At 37.1% G+C, this 21,080-nt stretch overlaps 1 protein-coding gene across 9 annotated transcripts in view; it reads left to right on the forward strand.

The window, feature by feature from the left end:
* The window catches only part of ASAP2 (ArfGAP with SH3 domain, ankyrin repeat and PH domain 2), an 87,428-nt gene extending 66,466 nt beyond the window's left edge, over positions 1–20,962 (forward strand). For 3 of the 9 annotated variants that reach the window (XM_046939500.1, XM_015276070.4, XM_015276072.4), the window contains 12 exons: positions 1,526–1,715; positions 1,844–1,929; positions 2,109–2,224; positions 2,683–2,750; positions 3,482–3,595; positions 7,365–7,620; positions 10,142–10,303; positions 11,223–11,391; positions 13,006–13,073; positions 13,867–13,979; positions 17,265–17,387; positions 18,323–20,962. In XM_046939500.1, the coding sequence (XP_046795456.1) occupies positions 1,526–1,715; positions 1,844–1,929; positions 2,109–2,224; positions 2,683–2,750; positions 3,482–3,595; positions 7,365–7,620; positions 10,142–10,303; positions 11,223–11,391; positions 13,006–13,073; positions 13,867–13,979; positions 17,265–17,387; positions 18,323–18,397 (1,540 nt within the window). In that variant the 3' untranslated portion in view covers positions 18,398–20,962. The remainder of the gene's footprint in view (positions 1–1,525; positions 1,716–1,843; positions 1,930–2,108; positions 2,225–2,682; positions 2,751–3,481; positions 3,596–7,364; positions 7,621–10,141; positions 10,304–11,222; positions 11,392–13,005; positions 13,074–13,866; positions 13,980–17,264; positions 17,388–18,322) is intronic. The other 6 variants (XM_015276071.4, XM_025149024.3, XM_015276073.4 and 3 more) reach the window with 3 other exon arrangements.
* The last annotated feature ends 118 nt before the right edge of the window (positions 20,963–21,080 follow it).

The raw sequence follows: 21,080 nt of genomic DNA on the forward strand, positions 1-21,080 counted from the left end.
CATGTTATTTGGCATTGCTAATGACTTGTTCCATTGTGCTTTGTGCCAGCACACCATGGAAGATGTGTGATATCTTAAACTTCTAATTGTGGAGTAGGCTTTTATTTTTTTTCTTGATGCTTTGCATATCTGTTTTATTGAATTTTATCTGCTTGTAACTTCCGTAATAGAATTCTATTACCAACACTGTAAGTCATGAATTGTGGAACAGGAAGAAATTAGAGATTACCCGTTGAGGAATTCTGAAGACACGCAAGGGCACAAAGATCTGACTTTAAACCAAAACTATTTATTCTGTACTTTTTAGGCACAAAATAGAAATGAGAACAAAGTAAGCATTTTACGTGACAGGTACTAAACACCTGTTTTGTATAGACACTGCCTAGGACTTCAGTCCATAACTGTACGGAATAAAGAGAGAACATTTAACTGAATTCCTTGAAAACACTGAACTGTAATGGCAGAGACACAGCAAGGACGGCTGCCAGCTTGGCTGTATGGGAGAGCTGGTAAACAATGCAGAACCAAACCCAGAAGAGCTGGCTTTGGATAATGCTGATTTTATGTTATTCAGACTTCCACCATTCTGACATAGCCAGTGTAAAATGCTACCGTTAAAATAATTTTGACTACTTCTATCAATAATTTAGAAAAAATAGCTATTAATAATTAAAATTACTCTCACTGAATGCTAGATCAGTAGCATGGAATACTTGAAAAAATGCACCTGAAAAGAGACACTTTTTAAAATAAAGAAGGAACACCATTCTCTTCTTTAGGAGCAAAAGATATCCATTGATTCACTGTATTATTCATAGGATTTTCTTTTCTTTTTGCCCACTATTGCAGTATTATAGATGATAAATTTTGGCTTTGTCTAACACCTTCTCAGCAATACTATGTTCATCCGTAGGGCTGATAAGGAGTTATGCTTATGAGAGTCATGCCAGATCTTGTCTTACTGTGATGGGAAGAAGAATCATCATTTGTTAGTAATGTATTAACAGCATAAGTGGTAATTCATTTACTGATTCAGATATCCTAAATGGTAGTTTTCACCTCAGTTTGGAGATGAAACTAAAAACTCCACTACATTCTCCCCATCTGTTATGGCTGTGGTGAACAGTTGCTTTACAGATCATACTCACTGTGGTGAACATAGATCGAAGGCCTAGATAGCCTGACCAGAGGTATGAGACAGACCTTTGTATCCCATGCCTTCCATTCCTTTTCAGCACATGTAGGAATACAGATCAGGAAAACATCAACCTGAAAGACTATTGCTAGCAAAACAGGTTTATGAAGCTTTGATTCAGAGGGGAAAACTTGTGGGTTTGATATTGGCTATTTAAATCTTCTGTAGTTTCATTTGATCCTGGAAATATGAGGTGCCATATCTTAGATGAATATTTTAAGAATAGTAACGAGAAATACAGGCTTTCTCAGATGTTATTTCAAATGACTTGCATGGATCTATGGAAGTTCCAAGTAAAAAAATACAACAGTAAACTGTATTCAATTTCAGGAATGCAAGAAAAGATTATATTACTGCCAAGTATATTGAGAGAAAATATGCAAGAAAAAAGCATGCTGACAATGCAGCTAAATTGCATGCTCTTTGTGAAGCTGTCAAATCAAGAGACATTCTTGGATTAGTTCAAGTGTATGCTGACGGTGTGGATCTCACAGAAAAAATCCCACTGGCCAATGGGCATGTAAGTGTGGCAATTTTTATTAAAAAGGTTATTTAAAAGTGCAGTATGCTCTTATAATTAAAAAGGACTTTGTTTTCTAATGGAGATAAGATTTGAAATGCTGTTCTCTATGCTTATGTTATTCCTAGGAGCAAGATGAAACAGCACTTCACCTCGCTGTTAGATCAGTTGATAGAACGTCCCTCCATATAGTTGACTTTTTAGTGCAGAACAGGTGAGTATGTTGCAAATATTAAAGTGTTATTGATGCTGCTTTTCTGTCAAGCAATATTTCAAATGAATTTTGATATTTGCAGATGTAATTTTATTATTTAAAAATCATGTAATTATAAAGGCTTATTGATAGGAAACTGATTTTAATCAGCTTTCCTCTTCTTTCTCATACTCCAATAGTGGCAATCTAGACAAGCAGACGTGTAAAGGTAGTACAGCCCTGCACTACTGCTGTCTGACCGACAATGTTGAGTGCCTCAAATTGCTGCTGAGAGGGAAAGCTTCCATTGAAATAGGTAAAAGGGTAATGTGTACTTCAATTTCATATTTGTCACTGCTGCAAATAAGAAAAATGTGAGGGTGGAACACATGCTTTTTCTCCTCAACTGTGTAACAATTCTGTGAATAATAATTGTTGTTTGAAAAAATCAATATTCAGTGTCTATTTCAAGTTTAAATTGATTTATGCATTGCACTTGTTTTTAAACAAATCTGTGTTAGCACTGAGGTTTTCGACTGACATCTTGCCCTTTCGTGGCCATCAGTCTATATATGTGACATATCTACATGCTACTGCTTATCATGTTCACTGGGCTGCTATTAGTTGGACCTACATACAAAGGAAGGAGATGAATTCTAGATTGTGTTGGTATAGCACTTCACTATGTGCTTGCAGGTATATCTTGTCTTTAGCAGTGGACAGTAAAAATGACTCCTATCATCCTGTCTTTCTTTTCTTGATATATCAACGCAGCTAATGAATCAGGAGAGACACCCCTTGATATAGCTAAGCGCTTAAAACATACTCACTGTGAAGAATTGGTAAGTATGGCATCTTTCCTTATGTTTGTTGATTTATAAGCAGAATTATGTCTGGATATTTAACAGCTTACAATTGAATATTCAACAAAAATTTTCCAGAGTAGTTTTCTGCTTAGAAAAAACAATAAATTTATATGCTTTTAAGAAGAATTTTTTTTTCTTAGATTCTTTGGAAATATTTTACTTATTGGGGCCAGAGGATGATTGTAATTGAGATATTGGCTTCCCATCCAGAAAAGTTTTGTCAGAGAACCTGCTGAAATTAAACCAGTAAAATACTTTTTAAGGGTTAAGGCCATAGAAATGAACTTTGCTACCATCACTACATCAGTTAAGAGCAGAACATTGATTGATGGGGTCAAGGTGCCTTGATAAGTGAGTCTGTTTCAAAACATCTGCCACTGCAGTTAATTTCTTTGACTTGCAGTTTCTAAGTTGGAGCAAATTGGTTGTGGTGTTTCTTGTCAAAAATTGGAGAGTGGGCCTGTAATGCAAAGACTAGTTGCTTTTGATTTCTTTGTGCTGTGGTTGATCAGAGCTTCATTGTTTGAGCTTACCCCGTTGTGATGACTTTCCAAATTACTTAAGTTTGTTTTTAAAACACAGGTGATATTTGTACTTGGAAACCAGAGTTCCTTCAATGTGTGATTTTTGTTTGTTTTCAGCTATAGTGTTTTAAAAGTAAGTTCTGCACATACAATAGGTGTCAACAGCCTTGTTTTATTCCTCAGCTAACTCAAGCGCTGTCTGGAAGATTTAATTCTCATGTTCACGTAGAATATGAATGGCGATTACTCCATGAAGACCTTGATGAAAGTGATGATGATGTGGATGAAAAGTTACAGGTTTGCATCAGTACACTGTTAATTTTCTGTTTGTGTATCTGTGTAAGTAAGCTGTTAGTAAGGATCTCAATAAGACTTCATGCTATGGGAATGAAGATACTGCAAAATGACATCCTGTAGTAAAATGCAGTAGTTTAAATGTTAGTTTCTTAAATTACTGTTTATGTTTAATGTAAAATTTTTTAAAAAAATCACATCTGGCTAATTGCAGTTGGGTCATTGGTCATGTTTTCTTCTTAATGGAGTGAATATAAATTCAGTATAGTTGCTATTTGTTCAATATGTTAGAAATATGTAGGTCTTTTGATCTTGAAGCAGAAATAACATGCTAGGAAAAGTGCCATTACAAAGAGATATACCTTACAGTCCCTCCTCATTTTTGTGAAGCAGCTCCACTGATGGCTGTAGTTCTGTCTTTAGTGGCATTAAACTTGTGCATTAAACTAAGCACTTTCAGTAATAGCAAGACAGTGTCTTAATTCTGAATCTTCCTGTGAAAATACCTTTTTTCTCCCATTTCATACTTCAAGTTTGAGATGTTGGGGTGGTGCTACTGGGTCGCAGAATTGCACAGAATGGCTGAGGCTGGAAGGGGCCTCTAGAGGTACTCTGGTCTAACCCTGCTGCCTAAGTGGGGTCACCTAGAGACTATTACCCAGAATTATAACCAGATGGCTTTTGAAAATCTCCAAGGATGGTCACATTACAAAGTATTCATATTACAGAGTATTCCAATGCCATAGGAACTTGATTCCCTTAAAATAAATAAATAAATAATCCCAGTTTTGGGATCAAGGTAAAAAGTATTTAAGCACCTAAACATACAGACAGGGAGCAAACTACCAAGTTTTGATACCAGAACAACTTTGAAAAATGGCTTGCCAAGTAATTTGAAATGGTGCATGGGCTCCAATATACAGCCTTATGAAATGTACTCTATTTAAAGTATTATGTAGAAGTTTTGAGCAGATGTTTTTTGTGTGTGTGCACAGAGTTCTTATTGCTTGTGCCTTTCCTGCTTTGCTTATAAGGTGCAAGAAATACACAGGAGCAAGTACAATAAAGATGAGCAATATTTGCTGCTCTCTAGGTGATAGCACAACTGTTTTTCTGTTGGAAGTAGCTAAGAAAAGAATCTTTTATCCTATGGGCAATCAAATTCAACTTCTTTTCATTCTACAAATTTTGATATTCTGGTATATCTCCTGCAGAGTGCCCCGTCTCAGACAGGATGTGAATTGCCAGCACTTCAACCATTAATAACATAAAACCAGATCTCGTATGTTGGATTTTTTTAATTTCTTTTCAGAAATATTAAAACCTCACAGTCATAGATTTATTCTTTTTTTTTTTTTCCCTTTCACAGGCTGTGTTTAAAAATAGGCCATCAGATTTCTGGAAGGCTTTAATATTTTGGAAATGAATTTTGATATCAACAGGTTTCCTCTGTTGTAAAATATCCCTCTGGCAAGATCCTGTCAGCGTGGGGTTCTTCTCCCATGTCTTGTCCCCTTAGTGCAAGAGAGCTGTTAGGTCTGACAGTTGACTTAGCAAAGAAGTCAGAGTTAGCAAAGAAGAGTAAAATAGCCACCATGAGCCCTCCCTTTCAAAGAACAGGTGTACCTTTTGGGAACTTTCTTAAGGTTTTTCTTGAGAATTTTGGTATATATGCAAGAATCTGTAATTTGTGGGCTGTTAAATCCAGTCTTTCTAGTATATCCAAGCATTTATGTATTCTTGTGTATGGTGTCACCGTTCAGATGGCTACAGAAATAATAGTGACCTTTTTGATAAAGCAGCTCAAAACTTGCTGTTGCAATGTTTTTTCCTGCAGTAAAACCTAGGTACTTTACAACCAGATGTCTTCTCTGGGACACTGAGCCCTCCAAATTTCTTTTACAAATTTTGATCCATTTTTTTCTTCACTCCCTTTATTATTGCCAACTGCCTTCTGTGCCTGTACTTTTTCTCTGGCCAGTCACTGAGTTCCACCTCATATAAAAGTTACCTGCTACTACTCAGCAGTGAGGCTACCATAATGAAACTGATTCTTCACTGCCCGCTGTTAGTAGGCTTATTCTACAGGGAGTTTTGAAAGGAGATTAAGGAGTATTAATCACAGGCTGCTGTCTGTGACTGCACTGAATGCACTGGTGCATATTGCTGTTGCTTAGCATCACATGTGTATGATCTGAGTTCTGTTTGTGGATATCAGTGTATTAGTTAAACCTGTCTCTCTTTCTTTCAAATAAATTTTATCATCTTTGTCAGAAATGATAATTTCTGAAATGGCAGTTCTTTTAGTCCAGGATTTTTGTGTAAAAGAGAGCCTAATCTGAAGGAAAGCGAAGACAGTCCAGCTGGTTTCTGCTGCTGTTCCTTACCCAACTGCCTGATCCAGCCTCATTGTTTGCCTCCAATCTAGCACACATTTGACCCTGTGTTTCAGTTTGGTATAACAGTGAAAGCTAAGTCAGCAAAGCAAAAAATAAATCTAATGGTTTAGAAAGCAGAAGCAAGTGTGGGCTGAAATGAATATGAGAACCAGGACAGTGGAGACATCAGGGAAGGAGAAGAGTCATCTAGCAAGGAGTGGCGCTGCTAAGCCAAAGTAAAGGCAGGGATTAGTGCAGGTGGATGGCGCTCACATCGTTTTTGAGCTATCACACAGTGCTGTAATACATCTAAAGGCCTACATGATCTTACATGATCTATCCAGAGAAGGCTCTGAATGTGTTCAGAGGGAACTTGATTGCCTATTCATGATACTGTTGATGAAAGTCTATTCTGCTCAAATGCTTTTACTCTAAATAGTTATTTTAATTTCATACAGACAGTGCAGCTAAGTGTTTATCTAACTGTTTCTAAAGTCATACTTAATTATGCTCTCTGAACTGTGGAATGTTGCAACCCACTCCTGCAGTAGCCATATGAATTTTTAACTCGAGCTATTTTAATGATTTGATAACAATGATTATCATGCTTGCTGTTGAAACAGGAAAACTAATGTTGTGTGCATGGCAAACAGATGACTCGCTGCAGATCTCTAGGACAGCTAATTGGAACTCATTTGATAATGTGCATAGGTTGGGCGGTATTCCATCCCCACTGCCAATTAATTTCCCTAGCTGGTGCTGTGTTGTTAGTGAGCTAAAAAGAGTTCATGAGATGTCTGGGCTACTGTTGTGTTGTAGCTTGAGCTACAGGTAGAATACTCAGATACAATTCTGTCCTGTTTTTGAGATGAACATCGTTGGTTTGGGATCTAACACTGCTGAACTTCATATGAGGCTTAGATTCTTCAGTTGTTTGTATGTTTTTGAAAAATATTACATGATATTTTTATGCAGGAAAACTTGATCTATTCTGAATTTCTGTATTCATTACTATCTGTAGCAGTACAGTTCTTATAGATCTTCCCTTGTCCCTATTCCCTGTACCTGTGCTATACTGTATAGTCTTCTTGTCCCTTCCAATCCCTGACATTCTGTGGTTCTGTGTGTATATACAGAATACAGTATTATCATACAGGAGTATGCTACAAGAGAAAATGAAAGAATAACTTCTTGAAATGCAATTCACATTATTTTTTTTTATTAACATGCACACTTCTCAAAAGGAGAGGGGTATACATTCCAGGTTATGTACTAGAAGCAACAAACCTGCATTTTAGAAGCAATTTTTACTGTCCTGAAGTTAGTAACTTTCTATTAATAAAGTGAGTACAAAGAATTCAGTATCAGTGAGTGCTTCTGTTATTGTGTTAAAGCAACCCAGTCCTAATCGGAGAGAGGACAGGCCCGTCAGCTTCTATCAGCTTGGATCAAACCAACTTCAGCCTAATGTAGCATCGTTGGCAAGAGATGCAGCGAACATTGCTAAGGATAAGCAGAGGGGATTTATGCCAAGTATATTGCAGAATGAAACGTACGGAGCAATACTCAGTGGCAGCCCGCCTCCCATTCAACCTACAGTACCTGTTACAAGTAGTGCACCTCCTCTACCTCCAAGGAATATTGGCAAAGGTATGAACTGGAAAATATGTTAGATGACTGGGATCGTGACCATTTTTTTTCTTTCATTTTCAAGTTTTCTTTTACAGTTTTTTTGCCCAGGTAAGTATTGGAACAGTGTATTGATACCTCCATCTTGCATATTTGAAGCGAATCCGCACAACCAATTCTGAGTTTGGTTTTCAATATAAGTGCAAGAAAGTACACTGTAGTGTGTGAGAAAATGATGCCAAATAACTTCAATAAAATCACACCTTTTATTAAAAGAGGGGCTGCAGTCAACTTAGTTTGGCAAGTCTTTTTGCTTAAATTCTGTCATTTCTTCTCTTACTTGAAGATGTCATTGTCAGTGAAAATTTATAGGTGCAATTTTCATAGTATTTGACTGCTATAGGAAGTTGTTTGAATACATAGGAAAAGGAGAACGTATGCCAAACATGAGAGATTTTTTAACATTATAGAGTCTTCTCTTAATAAATAAATGCTTCAAGGTTGATAGAAATAAGATGGAACAAAGTGTAGGTTCATGGTATGGAACACTGGATAAATTATAGAATTAGTAGTTGCCTGAAAATGTGACTGTAGGTGATCAGCAGAACAATATACATATACAATATACATAAAATGTACTGGCCTCATCCCAGTTCAGACAGGATGCAAAATCTACCATTAAAGCTGACACCTGGGTCTCATTCTTATGTTCATATATAACCTGTGTGGATATTGGAGAAGTGTAGAGAAATTTGTATGGGTTGTCTTTATTCAGTACATATTCAGTTGTGTTTCATTGTTTCAGTGCAATTACCAGTTTATTAGTATCAGTACTGTTTATTAATCCACAGTCTCTCATGGGTACTAAACTTATGTAAAGTTAAACTCCAGAAAATGACTGTGTAAACACTTTATTTTCTAATAGATTCAAATTCCATAAGGGGACGTTAGGAATGCAGAATGTTCTAGGCTTATGAGAGTGATGTCTGCCTTGGAAAGCACTGCACAGAGATTAGAATACAGGGCTCCATGTGACAGTGATCATGGCTGAGATTGCAAATTGAACATTTGTGTAATATGGACACTCAGTTGTTTGTTCCACAGGGATGGCTGCAGCATAAAAGGCAGATTAAAATGTATTGTTTTGTGAGGAAAAAGACTGAGAACAATAGAACAGCACGGTTCTGTGCTACTTTGAAAGAGTGGTGTGAAACTGGAAGAGGTTTAGCTTTGCATACAGCTGTGTTTCTTGACCGAGGTGGGATTCCTTTCACCTGATATTTTTGCATGAAGTCTAAGCTTAATATCAGGATTGTTTTTCACTTAATGGAAAGGAATGCTTCCCTCACCAAACAGGAAAATCTCCCCAGTGTCTTGTCTTTTGGCCGTGAGGGAGCTTGCACTGTCCGTTTAACTGTTGGATACTATCCCTAAATTAGTTAATATAATTGGATAGTTAAAAAGACTCTTCGACCCTTTGATATTACTTTACCCATGGCAAACCATATGGTTTTACCCAGTGTTTGCCCTTGATTAAATGACACTTGAAATAGGGTCATTTTAATTTCATTCCCAACCCCAGACTTGTTGGCACCAGTGTAGTGCAACTCTTGCCAAGAAGGCATGCTGCCTGGCTCAGAGAGACTATGAACTCATGTTCTTTACTCTAGCAGTGCATTAAGCCTATGATTTTATATTCTTGGTTAAAAGCAATGATAGCATCACCAGTCTTAGCTTCATGTCAATAGCTGATATTGTTGTTATGCTTATGATGTATTATTATTACTCCTTTATCCTCTTAGCTTTAAGCTGTTCTTCAAGTCTTCTGAGCCTTTTATGCTTTTCCTTGCAACCTGATATTTATTCATACCTTACTCTGTTTTGTTTTTTTTCTTAATATGATGCTCATGCTCTGAGTAGGGAAAAATGGCATGAAAAGTGCAAAATATTGGCCTTATGATGAAAACCTGTAGTATGCTTTTTACGAATGGGGAGGCAGCTCTTTAGAATGGAATCATTTAGGAGGCTCTGAAAAAGCAGTACTGTGTAACCAATTCTAGTTTCGTGCATAGCCATTTTAGCTTCTTGTTTGGGTCAAATTCAGTTTTATGTCAATTTTGAATGAAAACTGATGTTTCACTTTGAGTCAGCATAGTCTGCTAATATTAAGAGCGAGATCCTTTTTGTTTTGTGTACCTGAGATGATTACAGCTATCAGCCATAGGTTAAAGAAGGCAGCGAGACATGTCTTCTCTCTTCTTGTTAAGAAATTTCTGCTTTTCAAGTGTTGGTCTACTTTAAACTAATGCCTGGAGACAAATTTTTGGGGCAAAGGGTTAGTAAGACTTCAGCCAGAAACTTGTACGTATTTTTTTAGAGCAGATTCTGATTTCTGCTCTGGTGTTCCTGCAGGATGGAAGTAGTTCTAATTTGGTGAATATAGTGTATAGCTGCACTGTTTTTAAAAGCACAGGTGTCAATATTTGTGCTTTGTGCTTAGGGTGAGCAAAAATAATAATACAGTATTTTCCTCTCTTTTTAGTTCAGCCTTCAGTTCTTGGCAGTGGTATTCAGACAATTTCTTCATCTAATACAATGTGGAAGACAAATTCTTTAGGAGTGGAAAGTATAAGCAGGCAGAGATCTTCATCTGATCCACCAGCTATTCATCCCCCTGTGCCGCCATTGCGTGTAACATCTACAAGTATGTTTCCACTTTCCCCTGTTTTCCCTTCTGCTGTATCTAATCATAGTTGGCTTATTTTTCCATTTTCACAACTCATGCTTCCTCTTTTGGTGACTGTAGCTTTGGCCTATCGTTCCCATCCAGTGACTTCGTATGAGCCATCTTCTCTGACGTTCCAGTGAGGACTGTATGGTGTATTGCAGGGTCAACAGGAAATAGTACCTTACTATTAGAGCTAAAGAGCTTTCCACTTGTATGTATAGCTTTAATGATGCATTTCTCATTGCTGAATTGTAAAAATAAGTGTTTCATGTAAGCCTGGGGCTCTAGCTTTCACCTCTCCACCAATTGTGCTCAATTCTTGCAGAACGTAGGAACGCAAAGAGATGTTTTGATGCATTTCCAACTGCTGTTGTGGTGGTGGTTTCAAGAATTCAATAGAAATTTTGATTAATTACTAAACCTAATGTGAAGTTTCTTTGACTAAATGTTGTCATAACAGGATTTTAAAATAATTTCCTCTGAACAAAATTTCTCAGATATTCACTCAGCTATTTTTCCATAAAACACAAACCAAAGGTCTTGATTGAGCAAACAGTATTCAGTTAAATATAGTCATATTCTTGAAAATAGTAGATCAGAATGACTTTGTTAAGAAACGAGAATTTTCTGTTTGTACTTTAATGTTCTGTTGAATGGAAGTACTTGTGAGCTCTCTGGTCTTGACTAGGTGAAACTAAAGGTAAGCCTCATTCCAGAGAGGTCTTCCTTCCAATGGAAGGATTGCATTATGTTTAAATTGTAGATTACAAGTAGTGAAGTATTTTTCTGTGGTAGAGATAAATCCTGTAACAGGAAAACCTATGGATGAGAATCCAAGAGGCAAAATGGTAAATTGAAGTCTAATTCCTTTTCACTGTCTAACTTTTTTCTATAGATGTGCTTTCTCCTGCACCACCGCCTCCAGTGGCAAAGACAGCCAGCATTATGGAAGCTTTGAACCAGCAATCTAAACAGCAACCAGCTCCTCCACAAACTAAGCCAACCCCGCCACCACTGCCCCCACAACCTCCTAGTAGAGTTTCTCAAAGAAAGCCTATTCCTGGGTAATTGGTGCCATTTTAGTATTTAATGCATATATTTCATAATTATTATTAACTTTTTAGTTATGTGGCATGTAACTTGAAAGTCTTCTAAAAGGCACACACACACCTGTGCCAACAATGAATGGAATGAACAGAAGCAGATACTGAGGGAATTACATTACAAGGATTCCCACAGTAAAAACAGGGTAGACTAGTGATTTAATATTGGATGACTTGTGTAATATCTACAGAATGCTTACCCCTGTTGGAAGTAAGAAGCCACAAAGAGTAATCAATTTCTAGTTTTCTTATAACAATGAAGAGATAAGAGGATATTATGTCTGATTATGTCATTTGTTGTTCATGTGCTTGTCCTTTGTTCAGTTTCATTCAGTATTTTCATTCATGGTGGAAGTAGAGAGACCTGGAGTAGAAAATATTCAGATTTGCACGAAACAAAGTTAGAAGGGACCCATGTCCTGCTGAATGGGATTATATTCAAAGCAGTCTTGAAAAATGGTCTAGGGAGAGGAAAGATGTTACTTAGCAAGCAACACTTAGTTCTGAGGAACAATCAGCTATAGAAACAGACTATGGAGAACAGAGAAGTATGGTTAAACAAAAATCCTTTGGAGGAAGAATCTGTGAAGACATAATGAGTCATAAATAAAAGTTAGTCAGAAGACTTAGGAATTAATCCTTCCAATTGTCTCAATGTCAGTGACCCCTCATCTGGAGTACTCTATTCAGTATTAGGCATTGAAGTAAAATAAATACATGAACTACTGAAGCTGAAACCAGGGGAGATCGGTAAGATAATGAGAAGTCTAGAACATATGGCCTCTTAGGATAAAAGTTTGGAAGAAATGAGAGTCTCTCATCTTTTAAGAAAGAGAGATTGTAGCACAGATACAAGTCTTCAGATATACACAAAGCATTGGATGATGTCATTCCTTTTTACATTTCAGGAGGGCTCTAAAAATAATACTGTGGTTTAAATTGTAGAAAGAATAATATAGACAGTAGGGAAAGCTTTCCAAAAGAAAGCATAGTGGAATATATTACCAAATTTTGTAGGAATTTTTTTGATTCTCTGCCACTGAAAATTTGGCAGAATATAGCTTGTACAAACCTAGATAGTTATAAGATAAGGAGCATGTGTCTGTGTGAGATAATATGTAGGGGTAATGCTTTGTGATGAGAGATAAACAACCTTTGACCTTCGTTTCTAGCCCTCTGATTGCATGTAACATACTAAGTAAAAGGGAGAAGCAACTTGAAGTTTGCTATAATTTACAGACAGTATATAATGATATATATTGTTAATGAATTGCACCAGAGAATATTAAAGAGCAATGGAATGAACTTCAGAACTTAAGAAAATCAGCTCTATACAAACTGCAGGAATGGAACCTAAAATTATTCTTCTACCTTACATTTGTAGCTGAAGTGCAGCTGATCATCAGCTTACTCAAAAATAAGAAGGCAAACTAATATTTTAAAATTAAAATACCAGTCACCAAAATATACTGATGATATCACAAGAACTTTAGAATATGAAAAATAGCTTGGATTCTTGTGGTTGGTTTTCTTGTTTGTTTCTTAAATGGAAGAATTTCTTACTTTTTTGAACAGGTCTGAGAAGTCATCTGCCTTAAGTAACAAGGGGCAGTCTAGAGGACTTGGGGCTCTACAACAAACTGGTAATTATGGTTTAGAGATTTATTTTGCTGCAGTTAGCTATTATTATTATTTACAGTGTAACGGGGCCAGTTATTTCATTTACTTTGTGCATTTACACAGTCAGTACCAGCATTCTTGTTTATTTTCTTGATTGTGTAGACCTCCATGCTTAAAGCTTTTCTACATGAGTAGAGCAATATTTTAGCTACTGTTTTTGGGCATTGCAATAAAATACTGAAAGTTTGCATGGATTCTGTGGTGATCTTAGTGGAATTTCTCCTACCCAGTATCCTTTTCCTCTGTATGCTTTCTGTTTATTGGTTGTTACTGTGATACCAACACAGTGAGAATTTGTTAATCATTATCTGCCATCTCTGTTAGAAGTCTCCTGTGAAGGGTACAGCGTCTTGATGAAGATGGCCTTGATTAGGCAAGGAAAGTTCTGAAAGCATGCAGATTGTAATGAATGTGTGGAAAAATGAGAAAATCGGTTCTGGTCTCATCTATTTTGTAGGGTTTTTTTTCTTTTGTAACATATCTGCAATATTAAATGTCTTGCAACACTAAAAAGATCTTAAGTAATTGTATTTGGAAAAAATGAGCCTTTTTGGTAAAGAAGATGGTAGAAAAATTGCATTCTGTTTTTTAGAAAGAACCATTAAAGTGAAATACATGTAGTATGTAAAATTCTTTGTCTCCTCCATTTGAGAATGATACATTTGATTTTAATTTGCATTATTGTTTTTCCTTTTTTTAATTATTATTATTATTTTTTAAAGCATGCCTAAAATGTAATTGTTTTACTTATCTTAGCAGCAGGAGAATCTTCTTCTGTATGTGAAATTCCAGTAACACAGACTGGTTCTACAGTAAATACTTTGGCACAGATCCAGCCACCAGCACCAATGCCAAGGAAATCCCAAATAGTGAGTAGACAGTCTGGGTTTGGACTTCATTAAATTTTCCACGTGCTATCAAACACACTCCTGAGATTAATAATCTGTCCTGCTAGAAAGAAAGTGTGTGAACCATGAAAAATACAAAACCCCTATCCCCTGTTCAGTGTGTGACTTCTAGTAGATATTAACGAAAACCTTGCTTCTCTTGCATTTCCTAAGTGATCTTTTACGATTAAAGATCGTAAGTGATCTTTAATTAAAAAGGGCACCAACAAAAAACAAGGGCAAACCAAAGACAGAGCTTGGATTCTTTGCTTGTGTTTGAATGTGACCTACACCACATGTAGAATTTACGGGTTATTGAGGGTAGATGAGCCTGACAAGTGTACAGTACGTCATTTGTAAGTCATTTATAACTTGACTCTTAAACTTCAGTGTAGTGGTAAGGGAGGTTTTTTGCTTTCTTTTATAATGGAAGTAGATATAATTATTTACCTAAGTACATCATATGACTTCAGACTAGACTAGCCAAAACCAAGCTCAAAAGAAGAGAAATTGGATCTTTGAATTGGTTATCTTTACAACTCTTTGTCATGCTGAGTATAGACAAATGACAATATAGAGATCCTGTGCTCATGAGGTGTTCTTTGTGACAAGTCCTGGGCTGTTTTATACTTCAAATTCTGTGTGTGAACATGGTTCAGTGGGTAAATAATAGCCTGAGAGGTGGGAGATGTGCTGTTTCTGTCTCCAGAACTTTGTTATTAAGGGGATATAATCAAATATCTTTCTTTCTTCGGTCCTCTGTCTCTCCATTTATTTTTCCTTAACCATGCCCGTTGAAGTAGTAACTCTCCAGGACAGACTTCAGTGTGTTCATGTGCATAGTCTCGCACATTTGTTTGGTGCTCCTACAACTCCTATTAGCTTTTGTCATCAGATAATACGAAAAAAGCCACAGAGACATCTGGAGTTCATCTTGCATTAGTTGGTATTGTAAAATCTTCTGCTTTCTTGCCTCTCCCTCTCTTGTCTAACTGAGTTACTGTCTGTCTTGCATCAAAATAACATTCATGGTTTAGACCACAATGTAATGGTCTGGTTAGTGAGAAATGGAATAGCTATCCCTGTTGCTTACATGCACTAAGGGAATTGCTGTTTCTGTAAAGCTGTTGAACCCTGATCCCAATTTCTTTTGTGTGTTTTGGGATTCAGGTGTGAGCACCGGATGCATCCATTCAGCCCAAGTGGTAATTCTGAAACAGCTCCCTACCTGGCTTTCTCTATAAATTAAGGTCATAGTAGTCCTGTATCTTGTTCTCTCCTTTTCCATTTCACAGGACAAACTGCTTTACTTCTGTGTGAAAGGGCTATCCTGGCTGGTTTTTAGAAACAGTCTGTCTCTACTCACTGGTTAATATCAGTTGCATGTAGTGAGGAACGTGTCTGACTCCAAATAACTCTAGGGCATCAGTAGGCTGAATTTTTTGTGACTGAAAAAATCAGCTGCAGAATTTTCTCCTGTTATAAGACAAAGAAGTCAGGGAAACCTGGCTCAGGGTGTATGCTAGTTAAGGTGCTTTAGCTAAATCAATCTAGCTAAAGCATCTTAGCTGAGGTTTAGTCAAGGGCCTCCTCAGCTAAAGAGCTTTAGCTAGATCAGTCTAGCTAAAGCGCTTGACTAAATCGCTCCCTTTAGCCTTATACTCCAGTATTTTTTGCTTTATCTGCCAGAGAATACAGAAGCCAGCCCAGATTTAGGAAATGATTGCAGAAGTACTCCTTGAGTAAAGAAAAAAAAGGTCTAGTTACACATATGCGTGCAGGCAGTGGCTTGTCTCCTATATAATGCATTTGCCCAATAGCCTGTTTTTCATTTAGGAAGTTCCTGATGCAGCATTTTTTTCAATGTATACTTGAGATTCTTGAAAACATTGTAGACATGTGGAAAATTTTTCTGGAAGATGTTATTCTCCTGGGAATGGGGATTTATTTTAATTCCTTTGACATCCAAAGAACAAGAAATACTTGGAATTACAACCCTTTGAAGTTAGTAATTATGTCATTGTTGTACTGATGTGAAGCTCTTTCCTCTTGACAAAGTTGGTTGTGGTTCAAATTGTAACTTGGCTGAGATGGAGCAAAATCACTGTGATGCAGTGCAAGGCTGCATCTCCCTGGGGTGTGCCCACAAACAGAGCCTAAGGATATGTCTCATCTGGGCAGGACACGGTTTATACTAAAATGCAAATGGATGCTTGTGGATGATATCTTTTCTCCCAAACTTCCTGTTCTGTGGCTGACCTAAGCAGAGACTGGAACAAGTTTCTGGGGCACTCCAGGATGGCGAGACTCGCTTTTCTTTGCCCCATCTGAAGCCTCTGTCCCAAACATGGACTGCATTAACAGCTCTCTGTTGACCTAAGTGGCACTTGCAGATCTCCTCTGGCATCTTAAGCTAGAAAGGAAAGACTTTTGGTGGCTGAGGCTGGAGAAACTGGAGGAATGGGTAGATTCATTGTAGAAAGGTTATGCTGTGCCTCCTTATCCTGCACCTCCCCACTCCTTGCATGGAAATCACTGTGAACATAGCATTAGTGTCGATCTGCAACAGGAAGTGAAAGCATATGCAGCAGCTGTAGGTAGCACAGGATGGGAGCAGGCCAAGTTGCTCAGAGGGAGGCATGAGATTAGGGCGGTGGATACTGTGATGCTAAGGCAAAACAATTTCAACATGGTTTCAAACAAAACATGACTAGGATTGGAATCCCACTGCAATACTGAAATATTGAAACTCCCTAATAAACAGTAGTGTGAACTTTCCAATTGGAAAACCACTCCTGTGGTTTGCAGTCTTTCAGCGCTGCAAAGAGCCTGAAGATATTTGGGAAAATTTATAGATTGAATAGAAGGGTTTAGTAAATTAAAAAGGGGCATATTGGTACATGACTCAGGCCTCACAGCACTCACAGTGTAGCTACACTCACGGTATAGCACTTGATCCATCAGCGCATATTTGGAGTAAAGTCGTGCTTGCTGCAGTGATGTAGAGCTCTGAAGGCTGGCTTGGGTGAGCCAGAATGGAAGATTACAAAGGTAAAGCTGGCCCACACTTATGACATAAAGGTTCTGAAAGGCTTTGGATGCTGCCAATTTCAGACTGAATGATGAGCACCCAGTGTAAAAGATCTAGCTGAACTCTAACCTATGAAAAATAACAGTACCATTTCTGCTGCTTTCTTTAAATCAATTGTAAGTCTACTTTGATTCTTCCGTGCTTGTTATTTACATTTATTTATTTTTACATTTCAGTCAAAAACTAAACCCAAAAGAGTGAAAGCAATTTACAACTGTGTAGCTGATAACCCAGATGAGCTAACTTTTTCAGAAGGAGATATCATTGTAGTCGATGGCGAAGAAGATCAGGAGTGGTGGGTGAGTATTTTCTATTTCCTGTCAACATACTTTAAAAGAAATACATGAAATGAAGAGGTTGACTCTGACTTCATAAGATTCCTGTTGGGTTTCCAAATAATAAAAGTTTCATCTCGTGGAAGACCTATTCCAGGTGTTTCTTCTGTTCAAAAATTAAGCTTCAGGTAAATCTTCAGCTTTTCATTCAGGAAAAAAGAAGTTTGATAGTAGGGTTCACAGTATGTGTAACTAAGGAAGTTCTTGGGTGGGTGTCAGCAATTTAAGAATCTACAACTATTTTGTCTTCCTTGAAGATGCCCTGTGGCGGTCCTCAGGAGACAGCTTTTTATTGTCCTCATTCTTTAGCTGACTGAAATTGAGAAGTGGTCTATTCTGTGTGCTGGGAAACCATCTCAACTATTTGCACTCCAGAGCTGCATCAGCTGAAGAAGTCTTGGGAAATTGTTGTGTGTGAAAACACTTGCCTTAGCCTGATTGTTAGCTAGCAAAGAATAAAATTCCATATTGCATCTAAATTGGCAATAATGCTGTATAAGTACATACAGATTCATGTAAAACCCAAAATGCTTGAGATTTATTGAAGCTTGATCCATTCTTTTCGCTCACTGTTAAGAGGAGAAAGCAGAAGCAAACAGACTGAGCTGCCAGGCATTCTAGAATGAACTGAAATGGTGCGGTAAAGGTACTGCATTATGAGGTGTTGTTTTCAAAAAGATGAATAAAACAGAATTTGAAAAAAAAGTTTATAGCTGAATAACAAATGCATCCTGTTGGTCTGAGTTTTCTTACGATGTTTCTTTGTCTTTGGCAAAAGGAGAAAAAAAGATGGAGGAAGAGACTTGTCGTACTTTAGGCAGGAAGGTCACCGGTGTTAGTTTTGGTGATACTGTAATTCCTTTTTGAGTTTAACCTGAAAAATATCTGAACTCTTGCAGATTGGTCACATTGATGGAGACCCAAGTCGGAAAGGAGCTTTCCCTGTATCATTTGTGCACTTTATTGTTGACTAAATTGCTACTGATAAGTGGAGACATTTCTCATTACCAGCGGTCACAGAAATAAGTTTTGCTCTATTTCATTTCATCTACCTATCTGCAGACACCTTGCCAGAACACTGCCCAAGTCCTAGGTACTGTAGCTTACTTTTTTATTACCATTGTTCTGATTTTGGGACTTTTAGAACTTTTTTCTATGTGAAAACTTCTCATTATCAGTTTACACTTAAAAAAAAAAAAAAGAAAAGAAAAGAGAAAAAAAACACACACAAAAACCCCCTCTTCCTGTATTTTTTAAGGTTGAACTGAAAAGCTTTAACAATCAAAATCCATGTAAGTATGTGAACATCATAACATAAAGAATGTTCTTTTTAAACCACTCACTGTAATTTTATTCTCCCTTTTTAACTTGACAATACCACACTTCAGTGTTGCTTCCCCAATCAAACAAATTGTGTGCATTTGTAACAGGGCAGTGAATTTATCCAATTCTCAATACTGTTGGAAGTATTTGGAACCAAAACATGCAAGCTGCTGCATAGTTCTAAAGTGAACTCATTCAGCATTTTGCCATAGTGGCTGTCATCCAGGATGTCAACTCTTGCAGAAGAAACAATTCTAACTAGGTGTCTTTGGCCGGGTAAAAGTGAAAAAGTATTTCAGTTTACCACAGGAGAAACTTCTTTCTTTCAGAATGGATGTAGATATTTGCTTAACGTTATCTGAAATCTGTGTTAGTCGTTGAACTTTCTAGGTCTGATTTTGTGAGCTTGAGACTTTTATTTTTCTAGGCTGCACGCGTGTGGAACCTGTTTTCGAATGTTCTTTGTGTATGTTACATCCATTTTGGTCATTTAACGTGACTACTGCTGGTTAACTAAACTGTGGCAATATTACTGAGTTACTGCATTAACTCAAGGATATGAAAACTGCACTTCCTGAAATGTACTTAACCATGATGATGGATTGCAGAACATTTCTTACACTTGTATCATTTTAGTGGTTAGGCTTTTTGTTTGTTTGTTTGTTTTGAATTTCTTAATGTGTTCACACAGAACGTATTTGGTGGAAGACTTAGATAACTATCCTTGGTTAATAAGGTCTCTGACACCTCACAAGTCCAGTACGTTACGTTCTATTCTATAAGAATTTGTGTGCCACTACCTTGCAAACAGTAATAGTTTGCTAACTCACTCTGTATTTATATAATATACCCACGTATATGGTAGCTACACTGTTGTTAAATTTGTTTTACTGATTTGTGAACAAAGGCTAGGCTATTGATAATTCCCAGTTGGCTGATGGAAAGCACCAATACAAATCGGGTGTCGTTTTGGTGTTGGCATATTCTGGGATTGTACCAGTGGTTGCTTTTGTGCCATGTCTAGGTCACATTGGCTTTCATCACGTTGTGTGAATATTCTCTCTATATTTATCGAGAGAACTTCAGATTTCTGACAAGTGGTGTTTAAATTGAGCCTTTTCACATGTAGCAGAATGGAAAATAGGCCACTGCACGTTCTTGTCTGGAGAAAAAATCACATATCACAAAGTGCTGGGAGAGCAACACTGATCTCACCTTGCATTGCTTCTCCTGAATGGTACAGTTGGTCAGTAGCCTCTCAAACGTGTGGGTACAGCCGAGTAGACACATAACCTTCATTTTCTTGATGCTGTTGCTGCAGTTTAAATGGGGAACAAACTGGAATGTTTCAAGATATTTTTGTTGCAAGTTGAAGCAAATTAGTCTGTATTTTCAAAGTTCCCAGTAAAATGCTAGAGTAATAGTTTAGCACTACAGTTCTATTCCCTTACTGAATTTCAGTTTGCAACACTATTTTGTATGTTTCTATCCCTGATAGAGTCTAGAGAGTAAATGGGCATATTATTTTGCACAGATCTCCTAATGTACAGTATTTTTAACACAGAATCTTATAGTGTACAACTCGTAAAGTTTAAACAATGATGCAAATTTTTCCTTGGGCTCTGCTAGAAGAGGAACACACTTGAAAATCAGTCCCAGTCCTGTTCACCACTCGCTTAGGAAGCCTTTAGACTACACTGTAATAGCACTGACTGACGGTGCAGACTGTTAAAATGTTGAGGACCAATTGAGAGCAGCTAAGCAAAATTTATCCCCAGATTTTCAGCATTTCTCAAAGTTTGCTTTTCCTCTGGCAGAGGAAGAAGAAATTCTAGAGCCTGTAGATATCTATTTATAATAGAAATTTAGAATTTTAAGTCCAAAATCTTGGCATATTTCATACAGCTTTTCAAATCTGATCAAAATAATGATTCAAAAAAAACTGTTAATAGACTATTAGGTTGCTGTGTTAACTGTTTAAAAAGGAGCAAAGGACACTTAAAAATGCAGCTTAGAATGCTATGAGATGTATAATATTCAATTCAGTGGTTTTTATTTTGTTTAGTTGCAGAGCAACTGTATATATTGTATAACCGAAAATCAACTCTTATTTTCAATGTCCTGGATGCGGTGATTTATAATTAGAGCATGATTAATAAATTTTACTCTTGTTAACCAGTCAAACGTCTGGAAAAATAAAACTACTTTTAAAATCACTTTGGCTGCTTCTGTCTGTATTGCTGACGCAGTATCGTTCCTTGTGTAAAATGAGCTATGACTTAGAACCACTTCACTGCTCTTGCCCTTTCGTTACGAGCTCCATGTTAAGCAGAA

Source organism: Gallus gallus, chromosome 3 (genome assembly GCF_016699485.2).
Source record: "Gallus gallus isolate bGalGal1 chromosome 3, bGalGal1.mat.broiler.GRCg7b, whole genome shotgun sequence".
Taxonomy (NCBI): Eukaryota; Metazoa; Chordata; class Aves; order Galliformes; family Phasianidae; genus Gallus; species Gallus gallus.